The following is a 17,931-nucleotide window of genomic DNA, read 5'->3' on the forward strand; positions in this document are numbered from 1 at the left end:
GCTCAATTTTACCAGAAACAGAAACCTTTCAATACCAAAAATACAGACACTTCAAATTTATTTATAGTTATTATAGTATATAAGTGTTATTTATACTTATATACTATACCCTTGCCCATTTACATATTCATGCAACGTTTGTTTATGGAGGTTATTCTTAAGGTCACTGTTCACTAGCAACAACCACAAATGCAAATCGATGAATCAACAAGCTTGGCCAGACAGAGTTAGGTAGAAAATAAGGGGAAGGAGGGTGTGGTGACGAAACTAGAAGAAGTGGATCTGTGGAGCAAATAGGCATTTACAAATCTGGACTGGAGAAGACTGTTAGGGGTTTGAGCTCATCCCTAAACTTCAGATCAGTTATCTCTAATTAATGTGAACCACACATATCTTACTACTGCTGCAGCACTGCTGCTTGTTAAAATGACAAAAAAGTTATTTCGCTGCCCTCAGAATTGTGGGAACCTTAGTTAAACTGCATCTGCTGTTACACCACCAGAGGCAGGTGTTGTCATAGCCAACATTTGTTGGTAGTTTTAGTAAAGCAACCTTAACGGGAGCACTATGAAGCAACTCCTTGCTTTTCTCTTCTCAGTACAGAAGGTAACTCACTGAAGGGGAACCACAAGGAAGACAAAGAGAGGCTGTGGTGACAGGTAGGTCTCCCATCTTAAAAGTCCTCCCACACAGCTCTGTGATTAACCCTTTACAGCCGATCGGAGCGGGCACGCTCTGTTTTGCGTAACTATTTTTAAATCCCGGTAGCTCTGCAACCAAGTAAGCTAGCGCAATAATTTTTTTTGCATATGAAACTGGAGGAGTTGTACTTACATCTTATGCCATCAGCTTGTCCTAGGTCACAGTTTCCTTCCACATATAGCTTTGCAAAAACTGCATAAAAATCACTTGCAGCAACAAAAACATGATATTCCAGAAACACTCTTCGCCGATCCATCAGCTGTTTGTAACACTTCCTACGTCCATCAGCGCGAACTATCACATGACCGCATGACCTGCCCGAAACCGGAAGTGACGTCATTTTGCGGAAATGTAGTTTTTTTACGATCGGGGCCTTATGAGCTTGTGTTTTACTTGTTATGTGTTTTAAAAAGTTATGTTTGACTTTATGACTTTCTGTGTCGTTTCTGGGATGCTTAAGACTCATATTGCACTGCTGGAAATAGTTTATTTTGATGCATATGCTGTTATTTTGCAAATTTGCACTATAATATTTATTTTCGTTTTTCCTGCAGTATATAAAAATTGGTGTATTTCAAAAATAAAACTATGAAGACACTCAAAATAAATTTCCTGTGGTGGGAAACTAGTTTGTGTAACTTTTTTGTATTTACAGTTTTGAGGGATAAGCCTCTTAAATTTCTCTAACTAGAAATATATGTTAAAAAAACAAAAACGATTTTCAATTTTTTTGTAGTTTATTGCACTTTTTTGCAATTTATGTAATTACTATGCACCTAATGCAGACATATTATTAAAGTTTGGGCTATAATGGTTGTATTGATGTATAGCAACTTGAAATGCTCCCAAAAATGGCTCCACAGCATGTAAAAATATAATATAAGCTCTGGCGAACTTGGTTCTATGGTAGGTCTTAAAGGGTTAACAACTGCTCTTGGACTCCTTATGACAGTAGTGAGGATCCACATGATTTGTCATCTCATTGCCTCTGTACAGAGAGTCTTACTGTTCATTCAAACAACAGCAGCACATTAGCTTGATGAATATGCTGTCTCAAGGAGGACAGGAGATCTGGATCAAGAAGGCGGAAAAGTCTCTGTGACAAGACAGTGACATCCACAGACATGCACTGGTTGTGTATTTATAACGTGGCCATAAAAAGAAGGATAATCCGGTCACTTCAGTATGCCCCAGATATTAGAAATGACTACTGATATGTCATAACTGATCATCAAGCATCCTAGAAATATTTACAACCCTCCATTTAGTGCTTCCATCATGTGTGATGTGTCCTCGGTATTTGGCCAACATCAGTAGAGCTTCTCTGTGTTTTAGTTTGGAAGGTGAACAGTTAATAATCAGCAGGGCTCCTGCAGAGTCAAAGCGGAGAGCATTGATTCTCCCTTGTTGCTATTTGCCGTCTCTTCCATGAATTGTTTATTTTTAGCTTTATAGTTCCTGTTGCCCAGCACAAAGCCAACCTATAGGACATCTACAGCTTCATAAAGCTCCCTTTTTTCAAAGCTTTTCTTTACAATTCTGCAGCATAAGGTCAAATCTTTGGCTTAGAGTGAAGAAACCTCTGTTTGTTTCTCCACAAATAGATATTTTAAAGCCTGTCCAAACCTATGACAGCTATTGGCTCTTGTATCACATTGCTGCCAATCAATACGATTATAAATATCTGATGTTGACGTAAACATCGACAAAGCCAGATGGTGGGACGGTCTTGGCACTGAGTGTGATGTTATAATAGTATGATTCAAGTTTGCTTTTTACACCTAATTAATCACTTTATTCCTGGAAGCCAGTAATATTAGCAGCACAGTTAGCATCATACAGTGACCATAATCTTGTAGGTTTGACCAAGAAAATGAAACCACAGAAAACCGCACAAAAGATGATTTTTCATAGATCATACAAAAATTTCAATGCAAATAAGTATATTAATGACGTAAAAGAAATTCACTGGACTGACATCTGCCTCGAGAGTGACCCTGATATGGCATTATCTATGTTTATTGAAAACTTTTGCTACCTGGCTGACAAACATGCCCCCTTAAAAAGATTTACTGTTAAAAAGAACTACGCATCTTGGTTAGATAATGAACTTAAGGCTGCAATGTCAGAAAGGGATATAGCAAAAGCACATAAGTCTGTCAGTCCACAAGAGTGGGCAAGATATCGCGAGTTAAGAAATCAAGTAACTAAATTGAATAGGCGCAAGAAGAAAGAATATTATCAACTTAAGCTCAAGGAGGCCAACAAGGACAGCAAAAAGGTGTGGAAAGTTTTAAATAATATGATGGGTAGAGATCTTGCTCCGGTGGTGTCTCATATCTACACGGGTGGTACGTTTATAAGTAAAGCCAAGGACATAGCCAATTATTTTGTGAATTATTACAGCAACAAAATAACAAATTTAAAATCTAATATGATCAGAGGCGATCCCACCTTATCACAGTGTCTTATACAGGATGTTATCATGAATAATAAGCAATGCCAATTTAAGTTTGAGGCAGTGAATGTGGAGATGGTAGAGCGCTTATTGATATCACTTCCTGACGATACATCCTCAGGCTCTGATAATATAGACAGTAAACTGCTCAAAGTTGCAGCCAAGTTTGTGTCCCTTCCTATATGTCACATATTTAATAGATCTTTGGCATGCAGCTTATTTCCATTGCAGTGGAAAGAATCGAAAATAATTCCCATTCCTAAAAACAAGAATGACGTTTTTAATGGTGTCAATAGCAGACCTATTAGTCTACTCCCCGTTCTAAGTAGAATTATGGAGAGGATTGTCTATGAACAAATTCAACATTACCTAACAGAAAATCAGTTACTCACTCAGTTTCAACATGCCTACAAACCTGGTTATTCCACCAGTTCAGCTCTTATTCACATGACAGATAACTGGTATAAATATCTAGATAATGGGAATCTGGCCGGGGTGGTATTTTTGGATTTTAGTGCTGCATTTGATTTGATAAATCATGATCTTTTGATAGATAAGCTAAAATGTTATGGATTTTCACCAGCTGCTTTGTGCTGGATGGAAAGTTATTTGTCTGGAAGAAGGCAAAAGGTTTATTATAATGGTTATTTCTCAGAGGGCTGTGAAATGAACTGTGGTCTACCCCAAGGCAGCTGCCTCAGTCGACTTCTCTATTCAGTCTTTACAAATTATTTGCCGTATGTCCTGGATAAATCTCATCTTGTAATGTATGCTGATGACTCCACCATGTTTTATTCAGCCAGTAGCTACTCTGAATTGACAAGCGTATTACAACTAGATTTGCTGAACGTGTTTGATTGGATAAGTAAAAACAACATGATTTTAAACGTGTCTAAATCCAAATCCATGTTAATAGGAAGTAGAGTACGCTTCGTCAACAGCCCACAACTAAATCTTTCCATAGCTGGATCGGTATTAGAACAAGTCACCCAGATTAAATTACTTGGTGTTACCATAAACCACCACCTTTCATGGTCTCAGCACATAAACTCTGTTATTAAGAAAATGGGACAGGGCATAGCTATAGCTAGGAAATGCTCTTTTTATATCACTTCTTCAATTATGAAAGATGTCATTAATGCACTAGTATTATCTCATCTAGAGTACTGCTCAATCATTTGGTCAGCAGCTAATAAGACAGATCTGAACAGACTTCAGTTAGTCCAAAATAGGGCGGCCAGATTAGTGTTAAGGTGTTCATATTATACAAGTATTGATAAAATGCACGATAAACTTTCTTGGCTTTCTGTACAAGCTAAATTATACTATGGCTTACTTGTATTTTTAAAGAAAGCAATACTGGTAAACACACCACACTTTTTTTATGCTCAGTTGCAGTATCCAGATGAAATACATAATCATGCTACACGATTCTCAACTAACCACAATTTAGTAACTCCTCGAGTTAAAAGTAACTTTTTGAAAAACTCTGTTATATTTAGAGCATCTTTTCAGTGGAATAAGTTGCCTTATGCTTTATTTGTAAAAATTGTAGAGGGTAATGTCACTTGTAATGGAAATTGTGTATTTTGTTTGAGTGTTTTTCTTATCATTTTTAATATTTACATGTTTACATTTTCAGAATTGTAAAACCTTATTGTGGATGTAAGAGCCATATTATGTGGACATTTTTGCATCCAACTCATTGTGTAACATTTTATTTGGTGGTATTTGATGGTTTGGGCCCCAGGAAGACTAGCAACCACTGTTGTGGAAGCTAATGGGGTTCCTTATAAATAAACAAATAAATAAACAAATAAACATACATCAGTAAAATGAAATGCATACAGCTCCACGCCTCAGAGACTTCAGCCATCGATCGTACTGTAAGAGAAGCCATCTGTAACTCAATTAAGTGGAATACGACAGAGGACAGTCAAATGTGACCCACTGATAAAGACCTGTTACTGACACATTGACAGCAGGATGAGAGAGGGAGGAAAAGAGAAAGAGAGAGCAATTGCCATCAGGTTCATGGCCACTTAAGACAGGTGGATCCCATCTTCTTATCCTCTGGATCAATACTACCCATTATTCATCTCAAACTGCAGATGAATAATTAAGCTTTCCTACTGGCAGTCTCTCCTTGAGGAGAAGGGTAGAGGAAGGCCACAAAAGCCATCTTGAAAGTGACATCAGTGAATGGTCACCTCGTCGAACGGGACAGAACGAACAGATTCAACAAGCGCAGTTACTCGGCTGGACTAAGACAAATGGCTCCGTTAAGGAGTCTGCTGGCATGTAATGTTAAGTACGGCACATGAGAACAAATCTACAAGTGCTACTGCTAAAGGTCAACAAGGGAAATAAGATGTAATCACAGCACTATAAGCATAAGCTGTTTAATTATAGACATTCACAGGTGCTGGTTGATGCACACAAGTATGCAGGACGTGTGTTTGTGCTCTTTAAATTTTGAATGAACAGAAGAAATTAAAGCGGCAGAACAAGGGTAAAAAAGAATCGACCGCGACGCCATCAAACTGAAAATAAAACTCCAGCGTACGGTTGAATCACCTACAATGCAACATCGGAGGAGCTACTGCTCCTCATTTTATAATGAAGAATGAAGCTCAGCTTTGCATGACAGTTGCCATGGTGACTTTGTCCTTACTACCCTAATGGTATGTGTACTGTGTGCTGATTGTTTGCAGGCCTTAATAAAGAGCCGCAGTAAGTCACATGTGAGAAAGTGACATTATTCTGTTCGTTTTGGGGTGACCCACAGTAGGTTTGCCGTCTCGTTGATTCTTCCCGCTGCTTCAGGCTTTGATGGTCTTTTCACTGACTCACCAACACATATGACACACATGAGGCAGCCAAGCAGAGAGACGCTCACCATGACACAGAACAACCAAAGTGGAGGGAGTGCTTGAGTCAGGATTGTCTAAAAGGAGGTCAAATGGGCCCATCAGTAATTCCTCTGTGGTAGGGACAGTAAAGCTGTGAGAGCTCTTTATGGACAAAACAACCTAAAAACTTTGACTAACCTAGAGGTATCTTATATCTGTGTTTTAATTACACAAAAAAATCCAAAAATATAAAAAAAAATTTTTAACTCATCAATGTGAAATTACAGGTTTTGAATGTCTGTGGGCCAGAAACAAATACGAATACTTATGAAGGTCACATAGACTTAAACATGTAACAGACAGAAGTTGGTTTTGTGTGTGCCACATTTTTTTTTTACTTATGGTTACATTTCAGCTTTCAGTACAGCAGAAAACAGAACAGTGACACAGGGTGGACTTCAAGTTCTTGAAGGCCACCCTCACTCTAAGTCAAGAGTTGCAATAAGAAAATACAGAGCTGGAAATGAGTCCAATTTCACTTTAATCAAAAATCAGAGTCCAACATGTAGGGTGAGCACATTCAATAACAATGCTTTGATCTAGGCCATTAATCAGTCTCCCCCTTTTATCCATCCAACTACTTATCCATGGGTCCCCATCTACTCCACATCTATTCCCCACTATCCCCTCCTCCATCCACACGCCCCTTCAGTTTCATCATTTCTCCATCATCTATTGACTGCTGCTCTCAGACAGGAAGTTGTTGAAAGAGCTCAAACAGTGGGCTCCCCCTCTCTCACCCAGCAGTGAATAATGAAATCAAAGTGACTAATTGTCAGGAGGTTGGGAAGTTAAGATTACCACTAATGTGTGTGTGTGCAAGTCTCTGTGTGGGCATGCATGGCACAAACACACACCTGAGACTCTGTGTATGACTCATCTAATGTCCCTGAAGTTCTCCAATGCCCACAGTGCTTCCTCTGAGCCCAGCAGAGACCATTAAACCTGCAGACTGCTGATACGGAGTGACCATGGTCTCCATCATTACAAGCCTACACCTTCCTCACATCTGAGTCATGCTATGCCTGCATCACACTATGATTATTCTAAGCAGAATATAGGACTTACAAAGTATGTAAAACACAAGATTTTCTGTAGGTATTTTTAGACAGCATTTTACTAGGGAAAGTCATTTATGGCTTCCTGTGTTTAAACGACACTTTACATCCAAGAGCTTGCTCTCTTCTGCCAAATTAAAAACATTCCCAGAGTTAAGACCACGAGTCTGGTCTACATGACAGAATGCCAGTGATATTATAACTCATCCTGAGGGAAGATTAGGTGTGTAATGACCATCCAACAGTTGAGACATTTCACAGGAAACCACAATTGTTGTCAGCGTGCTCAGCAATCATTTTGACAACACTAAAATTACTGATATTGCTCTTCCAGGCACCATGCACAAAAATTTGGCTTCACTCTCTGCCCATTCTGACATACTGTAAATAAACTAATTGCAATCCATCTATTGGGACCAAATTAATTGAATAACAGACTCATCAAATCACCAACTGACTATGCCATTCACAAGGCCCTAAAGATTCAATGCACTACTCAGCAAATCATGTTGTAAAAGTAAATCTGCGGTTAATACCTGAATAGATCTCAGTTTGTTTTATTGTTTGTTTTCTTTAATCATCTAGATCCAAAACAGTTTCAAATCTATCTGACTGCTCGTGTTGTTGCCAGAATAACTAGATAACCAATTCTGACAACTTTCTTTTTTCCCCACAAATCTGGTATCCAGACAGTCCTTCCCCTCACCACTCTCTAGTGTCACTGTACAAAATATAATGAAAGCTCTGCTATGCCAGTTCAGCTGAGAGCACTTCAATAGACTGAAAGAGGGAGAGGGATGTTCAGGCCAAAAAAATGACCTAAACATGACTCAACATGAAAAAATGATTCCAATTCCTGTTGTACATGCAAGCCTTCCTGTTTGGGACACTGGTTACGATTTGACTAAATTAATCCGTTATATCCTGATATATTGGAAGAGGTCTAAGGAAGACGACTGGAGGGGAGTTTTATACAGTATATTGCCTTAGTTTGCAGACCAGTTTCCTGCTTCCTGGTTCCATCTACTGGAGATGACAATAGTTACTGTAGGTGGAGCCCAGCTTATGCTTCTTACGTCCTTACCAACGTTCAAGTTAAGCAACCAGTTTTAACAGATATGAATTTGTATGCAGATTTTTTTTTTGCACCACTGCCTAGTTAGCTGATTGTTAAAGCTGTCAGAATCTGTTCACTTCCTCTTGATGCTTATGTCCAAAATCAAAATCAGGTATAAATGGAGCTAAGCAGCTTAAAATGCTGCTTCTAAACACAAAGTCCAACTACTGTTTACGTTTTTGCATATAGTAAACTGATCACGAGTCAGAAATAAATAAACAATGTATATCCCCTTTTGATTCTGTTGAAGAAAAGGTAATTTTTTCTATAGCGATATCCTCCCCTGACAGCATCCATATCCAAACTGTAACACCATTAGGTGTCAGATGTGGAAAAAGCATACAGGTGTGTATCAGGACCCATATTCCAGCTGGTTGTGGTGGTAAAGGAAGACTGCTATCAGTTGGTTAATGTTTGCTGTACAGATTGGTGACAGGATCTCAAAAATCCAACAATTTCTTAGAAAACCCCCCCATTATTGTACAATAATTAAACAGCACATAAACAAATCAACTTTACCAAAGGAAGTATATAATGGTGAGGTCGGTAGTTGTTAGAAGTGGTCCAAAGGGGTGGACCACTTCTAACAACTTGTAACCATGGACCCCAACTTGTAACCATGTAGACATCAAACAATCTGATGTGGTGCATGAAAATTACTGTGGTCATAAACCACAACCTGTTTTTAATTTTAGTTTCATTTTACTTTCAATATATTAATATAAACATTATTATATTCAGTTTCAAACATACTGCGAGAACAGTATGATTCAATATAAAGTAAAACACGAGAGGCATAAACTGAGGCTAAGCATTGTGCAAAGTGTCCCAGAGTACTGAGTGATTGTTACTTAACATACTCAGTGCACTTTTACCTCATCATGCACCTAAATATGCACTAGGACTTGGCCCTGTCTGAATGCTTTTTGTTTTTTACATACGCCTCTAGGTCCCAGAATAAACGAGAGTTTACTTTACAAAGCTATCATATCAAACAGAAATGATGGTTAAGGGAGCAAATGTAAAACCCGAGTATGCAATAAAAGGGACCAGGAGCTAGTCAGGACACCTAATGGGTCTATGAGGAACTCAGGCAAGATCCAAAATAGCAATCCAACTGGAGCATCCATCTCCATGGTGTGATAAAGCTAGTGTGTCTGGAGAAAAACACTTGTGGCCAGCACTTTTTCTGTTCTTCGTTTCATTTGACTTTGAGTGACCGTCCTCACGGGCAGTCTGTGGAAAGACAGTCCCCACCCTGTCGATAGCGACTCACTTGTGTGCTAGTCTTTGTCTCGCTCTGTCTGTATCTTTCTGTCTCCTCATCCATCTCTGTTGTTTCCAGAGACTTCAAACACTTTTTAAATTGGATGCAGGTCAGCCAATAGCTGGACTTGGCTGAATGAACTGGTGTTATCAGTGTCTAGGCAGATGGGAGCTGCACAGGTGATTTCTCAAAACTAAAAAAAAAGAAAAAAAGAGGGGGGCAGAAAGAAGCCTGTGTGAGACGTAAAGGAAGGAAGAAGGAGAAGAAGGACGGAGGAAGAGGGAGGGCGACTGTATTGATAAAGTGGCACAAACGGAAACTCCTTTTTCCTGTCGGTGCTGTGCAATAGATTATAAACTTATCTGATGGACAGCGAAATACGGAAACATCGCCGTTCCTGCCATCCTCAGAGTGGGAGATAGGTTTAAGATAAAGCCGCTTCTCAATCACTGGGACTGGCGGTCATGTGTCTCTCACAGTGTCGGCAAGATTTGGTTATATCCCCGAGAACGCTGTAGGTTAACGCTCGCTATGAAACTACAGGACCCAGTGATAGAGGAAGACTGCTCACTGCATCCATCACTTTAGCAATAATTTAGTGGGTGGGCAGCATTTGATTAAGATACAAATCCTTCAAATATCTCCCTATTTTTCTTGAATGTCAGCATTTCTGTCCATCTTGCTGACTCTTTGTTGCCCCTCTGTTTATATGAAGGGGCCATGACACAGTGCCCTAGCTCTGACAAATATCCTGTCGTAACCGTTAAGCCTGTTCGAGCCCCGGTGAGGTAAACAAGGCCCTTGTCAATCAGCAGGTCTCAGATGACTGACAGGTTAGGCCAGCCGGTAGAGGTGGAGGCGGTGTTGGTGCTGGGAAATCACACTGGAGCCAACAGCACTGATGGGAACAATAACAGTGGGGTTAGGGTAGAGGAATGACAGTAAGCTCCCTAGCTCCCTCTTCCCTTTCCTTCCTCTCTTCATCTCCTCCTCAGTCCTCAGCAGAGAGACAGACAGATCCACAGCAATCCCACTTCCACAGAGAGAAAGGCGAGGAAAGGCAGTCTGACTGCAGCTGGATTTGAGGGTCATTTGAAGAACACAACAAGGCAAAGCACACACAGTTCCATTTTCAGTTCATGCCAGGGAACCAGAGTCCTCTCTCCCTCTCCCCGTATTACTTCACCAACCCCCCTCCTTTCTCCTACACAACAGCTAAATCAATAGAAATGACAAGGCAGTCGGAAGGTCATTCGTGAGCACAGCGAGCGCTGTGGTGGAATGCTCGCCGATTCGCGGCGGACAGAACAAGTGGAAAAACAAATGCACATCCTGCCAGCGCTCCTGCCTGCCTGTCCTGCTCTAGTTCAGCTGGAGGAAAGAACAGAGCTCTGCTTTCTATACATCTACGTGCAAAATGGAGCTGAGGCTGTATCTTTAACAGAGAATATATTGTTTCCATAAGATTTCTATCAGTAACCCCACTCGTCTGTTTACACATACTATGTATACTACACACACACACACACACACACACACACACACACACACACACACACACACTGCCCTCTTTATGTAAACAGTTTGAGGATGAGATACACGTGCTAGGCTGGCAAAATACACAAAATGCTTATCGCCCTCACTAATGAGCTACGAAGCATGTGCCTTCACCATACACAAGCACAACCACTACAGCTTGAATATTGTTGGAGATAGTCAGAGCTACATAATCCACCAGCAGGAGACACACACTGAAGCAGCAGCAGCAGCAACAAAGGAGCAGAGCAGAAAGGCATCAAAAACACACAACAGCATTAATACAGGAGGAGCGGAGAGTTGCTTGTGTGTTACTCACAGAATATTCGATGGTCCCTTTGGGTCTCTGGAACGACATGCGCCTGCCATCCTTCTTTTCTGGAGTCTTCTTCTGGCCAGTATCTGAAAGCAAACGAGGCAAGGTGCGCATTACATTCATGTTCCTCTCTCCCCAGCTTGTCACAAGCTGCCGTTTCCCAGCCCCGTGGGTAGACAGCTCATTCGTCAACAGTGAGCGAGCCAGCCAGCCAGCAATGTGAGCTGTGAGCGCCCGGACCACTTTCGCTCTCTCTATCTCTCCTGTTCTCGCTCTGCTGCTACCCTCCTGCTTTTCCTCTCTCTCTCTCTATCGCACTGTCCTCTCCTTCATCTGCCTCCCCTCCCTCTCTCGCTCCCTTCTCCTCCTGGCCCGCCGTGCAGCGCAATGACAGGGGCTGAAAATCTTGGCCAACTCCCCCCGTTGCCTCTCACAGCAGACGGAGACCAGACTGACCTCCATCAGGGCACCGACGATCTGATTGCGAGCCCAAGAAGAGGAGAAGGAGGTGGATTCAGATGGGAAGCGGGGCGTGCTAAGCTGGAGACAGAAGGGGAAAAAAAGGAAAAGGGGGGCTGAACTGGAGTGTTGATGGAGGGGAAGGAAGGGCTCGATGCTACATGTTGGTTGGGTAATGGAAGGATGTTCCATAGAACAGTGACAGCTAAAGAGGAAGAAGTGTAGTGTTTGGGGGGTGGGGGTTAAAAATGACATTTACAACGTCTCTACTCTTCCTGGAAGGACCTGGCAGGTATGTAAAGGAAGTAGAAGGCAGAGCAAATTTAAGGTGGATGGCAGAGGATAACAGGAGGGCAATTGCGGCTACTGAGGTTTTAGTCAGAGAACATGAAAAATGCATGATATGGGAAAAGATGGGTAGGCTAGGGTGGTGCAGAAGATAAAGGGACAAAGGGTTAATGGGGACAGGAGAAGGTGGAGTTATACAGTTGGAGAAGGGTCGGGGTGGGGATGGGATAAGACAGAAGGATAAAGGCAAGAAGGGTGGATGGAATACTGAAAATCAGTAGATGAAAGACAAAAGATGGGATGGAGATGAAAGAAGGATGCTCTTGGGAATGAAGATGATGTTGAAAAGAGGCCAACGTTGCTCTTTGACTTGAGCAAGTCGGCCACTGAGCTTCAAGAATACTATACAAGCATTTATTTATTCAGGGGTAGGGTGTGGGACCAAAGAAGAGATGATTGGAGGAGGCTATTGGATTTATATAAAATATTTATGATGCACATATGTTGACCCGATACCCTCAGACACCTCTCTCGTAAGTCTTTGTTTTGTAGATGCTGCACATGGCTAATCAGCGGCGTTATTCGTTCCCTTATCATCAGGCATCTGAGATAGCTCAAAACATGAGTCATACACCAGTGTTGCTATTTCTGGGGCTTAGGAGTGCCTGGCAGTGAGTGAGAGGGGAGGGGGGGAAACAGAGCTGCTTCAGGTGTACAGCAACGATGATGTGGCTTACGTTTCTGAAAAAATATACAATACAGTCATAATCAGAGATGTCAGACAGGCAGCTAATGTTGCCTAACCCAAGTCATCCCCCATATATACTCACTTCTAATCCTGTCCATCCCACCCTCCGTCTTTCCATACAACCGTCTCCAAACCGCACATCATAGCAGGTCTACTATTGAAACTATAAGCTATAAGCAGTTCCTGTCTGCAATCTATACAAGGCGTACAGAGAACTATCACTGAATTCTTTGCATAATAAAGAAGAGAATAGTACTCTTCTAAAACAAGCTCTGCAAACTTTTTTTATTATCACTAAGTGCACTGATTGCTGGTGATGTTACATTAATTTTGCGGCACCATCATGAGTATTTTATTGTCGAAGCAGGAAAATAAAATACTGGTTTTCATTTTCTTCTAGAAATTGATTTTTAGACCAATATCTGTGGAATTACCTGCTGTAAATTTACATTTTTTCTTATACACCACTATTATTATTACCCCTCAGCCGTGAAAGACTGATGGGGTACTCTTATCACCCTGCTGTGTGGGCGGACAGTGTGGACATGGTTGTGAATGTGATAACTCAAAAAAAAAAGCCATCTAGGATTCATAATTCATAATATGACACTAAAAATCTTGGATTAGTTGTCAGTGACCTTGATCTCAAAGTCAAGGTCAGAGGTCAAATTAGGTCACCTAGAACCTTCAAATTAACCCTGGAGAACCCATGGGGTCAAATTTGACCCCATGGTTTCCCTAGTAAACCAATGGGGTAGGATCTGACCCCATTGGTTCTCCAGGGTTATTAATACCATACTAGGAGGGCGAAGGGTAGCACTGGCGGCTCAACAGTATTTTCATTATTAGCTTGCTAATGAATGGATCATCGTGCTGCTGTAACTTATGTTTCTTGTGACAAGGTCTCCCAAATCAATTCATTCATGTTGTGTTTGGGTCCAATGGTCTGTTATGGAACCACTAAAGACCACGAGCAGCTCTTATGAAATTCAATAAATGAATTTAAAGGCCTGAAGCCTATATAGTCTTTCCTAAGGAAACCACCCAAAAAGCATAGAACAATTTAGCATTTTATCAATTCCTACCCTAGTGACCATCATGTCACCCCTCATTATAAGTTCATCAGTTAAAAGGACTTCAAGCTGGGAATCACTGTGGCAGACTATGTCTCTGCTGGCTCACACATCACACTTACATTACTAGTGGAATTTTCAGACAGGTCCATCCAAGATATCTGCAATGAAACCAATTCATTCAATATAAAAGCCACTCTCTCTGAAACACTATGAGGTTTGATTTAATCAACTCTGTCCTGCAAAATTACAACACATGACAACCTGTGTAGCACTTTGAAATTCTTGGGAAGCAAGTTGTTTTGATCAAAAACATACTGACCTGCCAAACTGCGAACGTGCGCCAAATCAATTATCCTCCATCTAAATGAAAACCTTTGACGGATGATTGCTTTCAGTAGGAAAACACAATCTGGAGCTGCTGATTGTGGATGATGGAGTTTGTGGTGCTTTTTAGAGGCGACCTGTCATAACTGTGAGTTCATCCTCTCCCTGTTATGAATGAATAATCCACTGTGTCGCTGTTTAATTGCTGGTCATGGCAGCATGGCAGACTGAAACCCAATATGCGACTCAGTAAGTAGACAGCAGAGGTGTTGATGTGCTTTGTTAGCTGGTCCAAGCTGAGTGGGCTAACAACATAAGAAAGCAGTGACGATGCCTCAGACTTCCAAATTTTGGAAAATGCCAGGAGTGGGAGAACATGAACTAGCAATGAGGACCAAAACAGACACGCAGTGAAAGAAAAAAGCAGCTCTACATTAGCAGCTGCAGGGGTGTTCGCACATGGGGAGTCGGTGATTGCTCTAAAATTAAACTTCACCCTGGATCATGGCACAAGAAATGGGCATTTTATTCACTCTCCAGACACGCAGCAGAGCACAGCGCCAGGGCATCTTCAATAAGAAAGGCTCTGGTTTCATTCCACTCCGCAGGAAACCGGCAGCATCTGCTGTTTCAGTATACGCGCTGCTTCAATACAAGGAATCTCCTCAAGTCTACAAATCACAGCATAGTTTATGCCGTGTGATCCAACAGAATCTCGAGATGTGTTGGAATGTTGCTCTTCAATAAAAATAAATAAATAAATAAATAAATAAATAAATAAATTTTCTGCTGTCAATACCAAAAACTGTAAAGCACTTCCCAACATGTACTGGGATAGTGGGATAATGTGCACAAGCAGGAGCACTGGGTGCATGAGGCCATAATGGAACGGTGTGAAGAAATGATTGGCGCAATTATAGATCAAACACGGACACGGTTTGACAAAACATTCAAGGAGATGTAAACCGAGGTCACCTTTTATCCAATTTGTGGTTCAACCAAGTAAAACAACCGTTACCACAATGTCAGCTTTCTTTACTGCTGTCGTTTCCCCATAAGGAACATTTTACTTGGCTCATTAATTGGCTGAATTATAATAACACTGGGTCAGCTGTGTGAGAGAGGCTGTGAGACCGGCTCAGACACTGAAAGGAGCTGCCGTGTGTCGGGAAAAACAAAGGCCGTCTCTCACTAATGGAAACGGTCACAAGAGCTCATGCCTTTCTGAGCAACTCAGCCAAAGAAAAACAAAAAGGCGACCACATCGTGGACGCTGCCTCGTGGCTACACAACACTGCAAGGCGCAGCAAAGCAAGTATCACTAAGAAGAAACATCAACTAATAAAGTCATTACAATTCACTAATGAAATGGTACACTGCAATAAAAGTGTACCAAGTCAGGCTTTTACAGGAAATAAAGAAATAACCATATTATTAATTAATTTAGGCATCTGTAAATAATTAAAGTAATATGTAAGTAATTTTAACTACTGCATTGTATTTTACAGAAAAGAAGAAACAATGAAATTGTAAGTAACTCGTATTTTACAGGGAAATGAGACACAAATTTTACTGCAGTATACCCAAAAACAAACAACGTTTCCCTATCTTACGTCGTAAGCACACTGTACTTTTCAGGGTGTGGGTGTAGGAGGTGGCTTAACCTTGCCTAACTTCTAGGTATTTTGCAGGGAAGGAGACACTCTTTTCTGCACACTGCTTTTTAAAATTGTGTTTAAACAGTGATTGATAAAGGAAAAATAATTTAGCTCAGCTTGGCTCAATCATTGTAAGATCACAGGCCTGCAAATTTTCATGGTATTTACTTTTTTCTTGCAAGTTGGTAAGGGAGAAGGATTTACATGTTTTATTTTTTGGTAAAGCATAAGGATTATTAAGTAATCCATCATGCACATCAACGTGATGAATATTAAATAAAGATGTAAAAAGGTAGGATTAATCCACTCCATAATACAGCCTGCTCCCTGAAAAGTGCAGCATGTTTACAATAATACAGGGAAAATATTGTTAGTTTTCTGTAAAATTACCAGTAAATTGCACACTACTTAAAATTACGTATGTATTGCTTACATTTAAAGAAGTGATTATACTGTCATTATTTCTTGTAAAAACCTTAGTTGTTGTTATTGTAGTGTACCTCCCTTTAAGTATTTGAGATAAATATGATTACAGCGTAATTGGATAAGAGATTAAGAAAACAGATGAACATTTTAACCTACATCTTTTGAAGTTACATTTCTCTTCTTAATTGCAGTCAATTCAAAATAATATTAAAAGCCTACAAAGGTTTTAGTCCACAACACATACACAGCTGAGCACTTAATATCTCTTACAAGGACATCCTTGTAAGAGGTAGTGAAACACACAGATATGTTTTTATAATGGTCATGAATGTGTCATCTTGGTGATTGAGTTATAACCAAGGGAGAAAAAAGGAAAGAATGAAAGGTTTCCCTGTGAAGTACATCGCTGAGAATCTTGTGTGCTTAACAAACCTGAATGCGGCCATGCATTGGCAAGGCAATTTGAATGATTCTGGAGACGAGCTAAATGCAAATGCTACTGTATTTGACTCTAAAAACAAACGGCGTTCTGCACCCGCGCAATCTGCTGAGCATGAATCACAGCAGCTAAATATATGGTCCCCTTCATTTTAGTACACAGCCATGACAAACTGAAGCAGGCAGGGAATAGGAGAGTCAACAATTCTCTGACTAACATTCCCTCATGGTCTGTAGAATACACAAGCAGCCAATTTCCCCTTGCTCCCTTGTTTTCCCTGCCTGCTGGCTATATACTGCTCTCCCCAGATGTTATTTTTAGACAACCTCCTAATCAGTAAGGGGGGACAGAGCTCTGCGATACAACCACACTACACAGGTGCTACACAGGACCGATTAACAAAGGTGTAGACTTTCATTACAAAGTTTGTGACGGAGGAAGCATGGAAACACTAGTTTACACTGGCTTGTAACACACTGCACCGTCAGGGCAGTCATCAAGACTTGTTTAATGTTGTTTAATGTTAATAACCAGCATTAAAGATGAACTGTGTGGCTTTATTGCATTTGTGTTTTGTACTATCACTCATGTATTTGTTTAGTTTTATGTATTTCAAAATGGTCATCTAATAAGACAGCTATAAATACTACAGTGTGTGGCATTGGCTAATGCTACAGCTAAGGCTGTGCAATATGACCAATATCTCATATCCCGATATAAGACATTTATCATCCAGACAACGATATATGTCACAAAACTTTACATTTTCTGTAAATTCTGTGAATCTTGGGCAACTCAACTTGCGTGAAGTGTTTCCAGCTGGGCTGAAGTCGAGCGTTTTGACAGATGCGTGAAACTATACATTTTTAGACATAAGTTGTAACGGGCGCCTTTTATTTGTAAGTATTTATTACACGGCGTGCTGCGGGGAAAAGCCTGTTCCAACATTTGAGTCTTTATTTTTAGCATCTGATGGCTCTTTCTTTGCTTCTCATCTGTAAACTGCACAGTACAGTTTTCTGGTCCGTGTCAGACTTTTCATAACCAAACCACATCCATGCTACAGAGGTATATATATATATATATATATATATATATATATATATATATATATATATATATATATATATATATATATATATATATA

General features: G+C 40.5%; 1 protein-coding gene across 2 annotated transcripts in view; it reads right to left on the reverse strand.

Annotated features, from left to right (window-relative positions):
* The window catches only part of oxr1a (oxidation resistance 1a), a 72,746-nt gene that overhangs the window by 37,689 nt on the left and 17,126 nt on the right, over positions 1–17,931 (reverse strand). For both annotated transcript variants that reach the window (XM_085366162.1, XM_085366161.1), the window contains exon 2: positions 11,370–11,452. In XM_085366162.1, the coding sequence (XP_085222288.1) occupies positions 11,370–11,452 (83 nt within the window). The remainder of the gene's footprint in view (positions 1–11,369; positions 11,453–17,931) is intronic.

Source organism: Diplotaxodon limnothrissa, linkage group LG11, assembly GCF_057381915.1.
Source record: "Diplotaxodon limnothrissa isolate DT_005_m linkage group LG11, D_limnothrissa_male_GT1.1, whole genome shotgun sequence".
NCBI lineage: Eukaryota > Metazoa > Chordata > Actinopteri > Cichliformes > Cichlidae > Diplotaxodon > Diplotaxodon limnothrissa.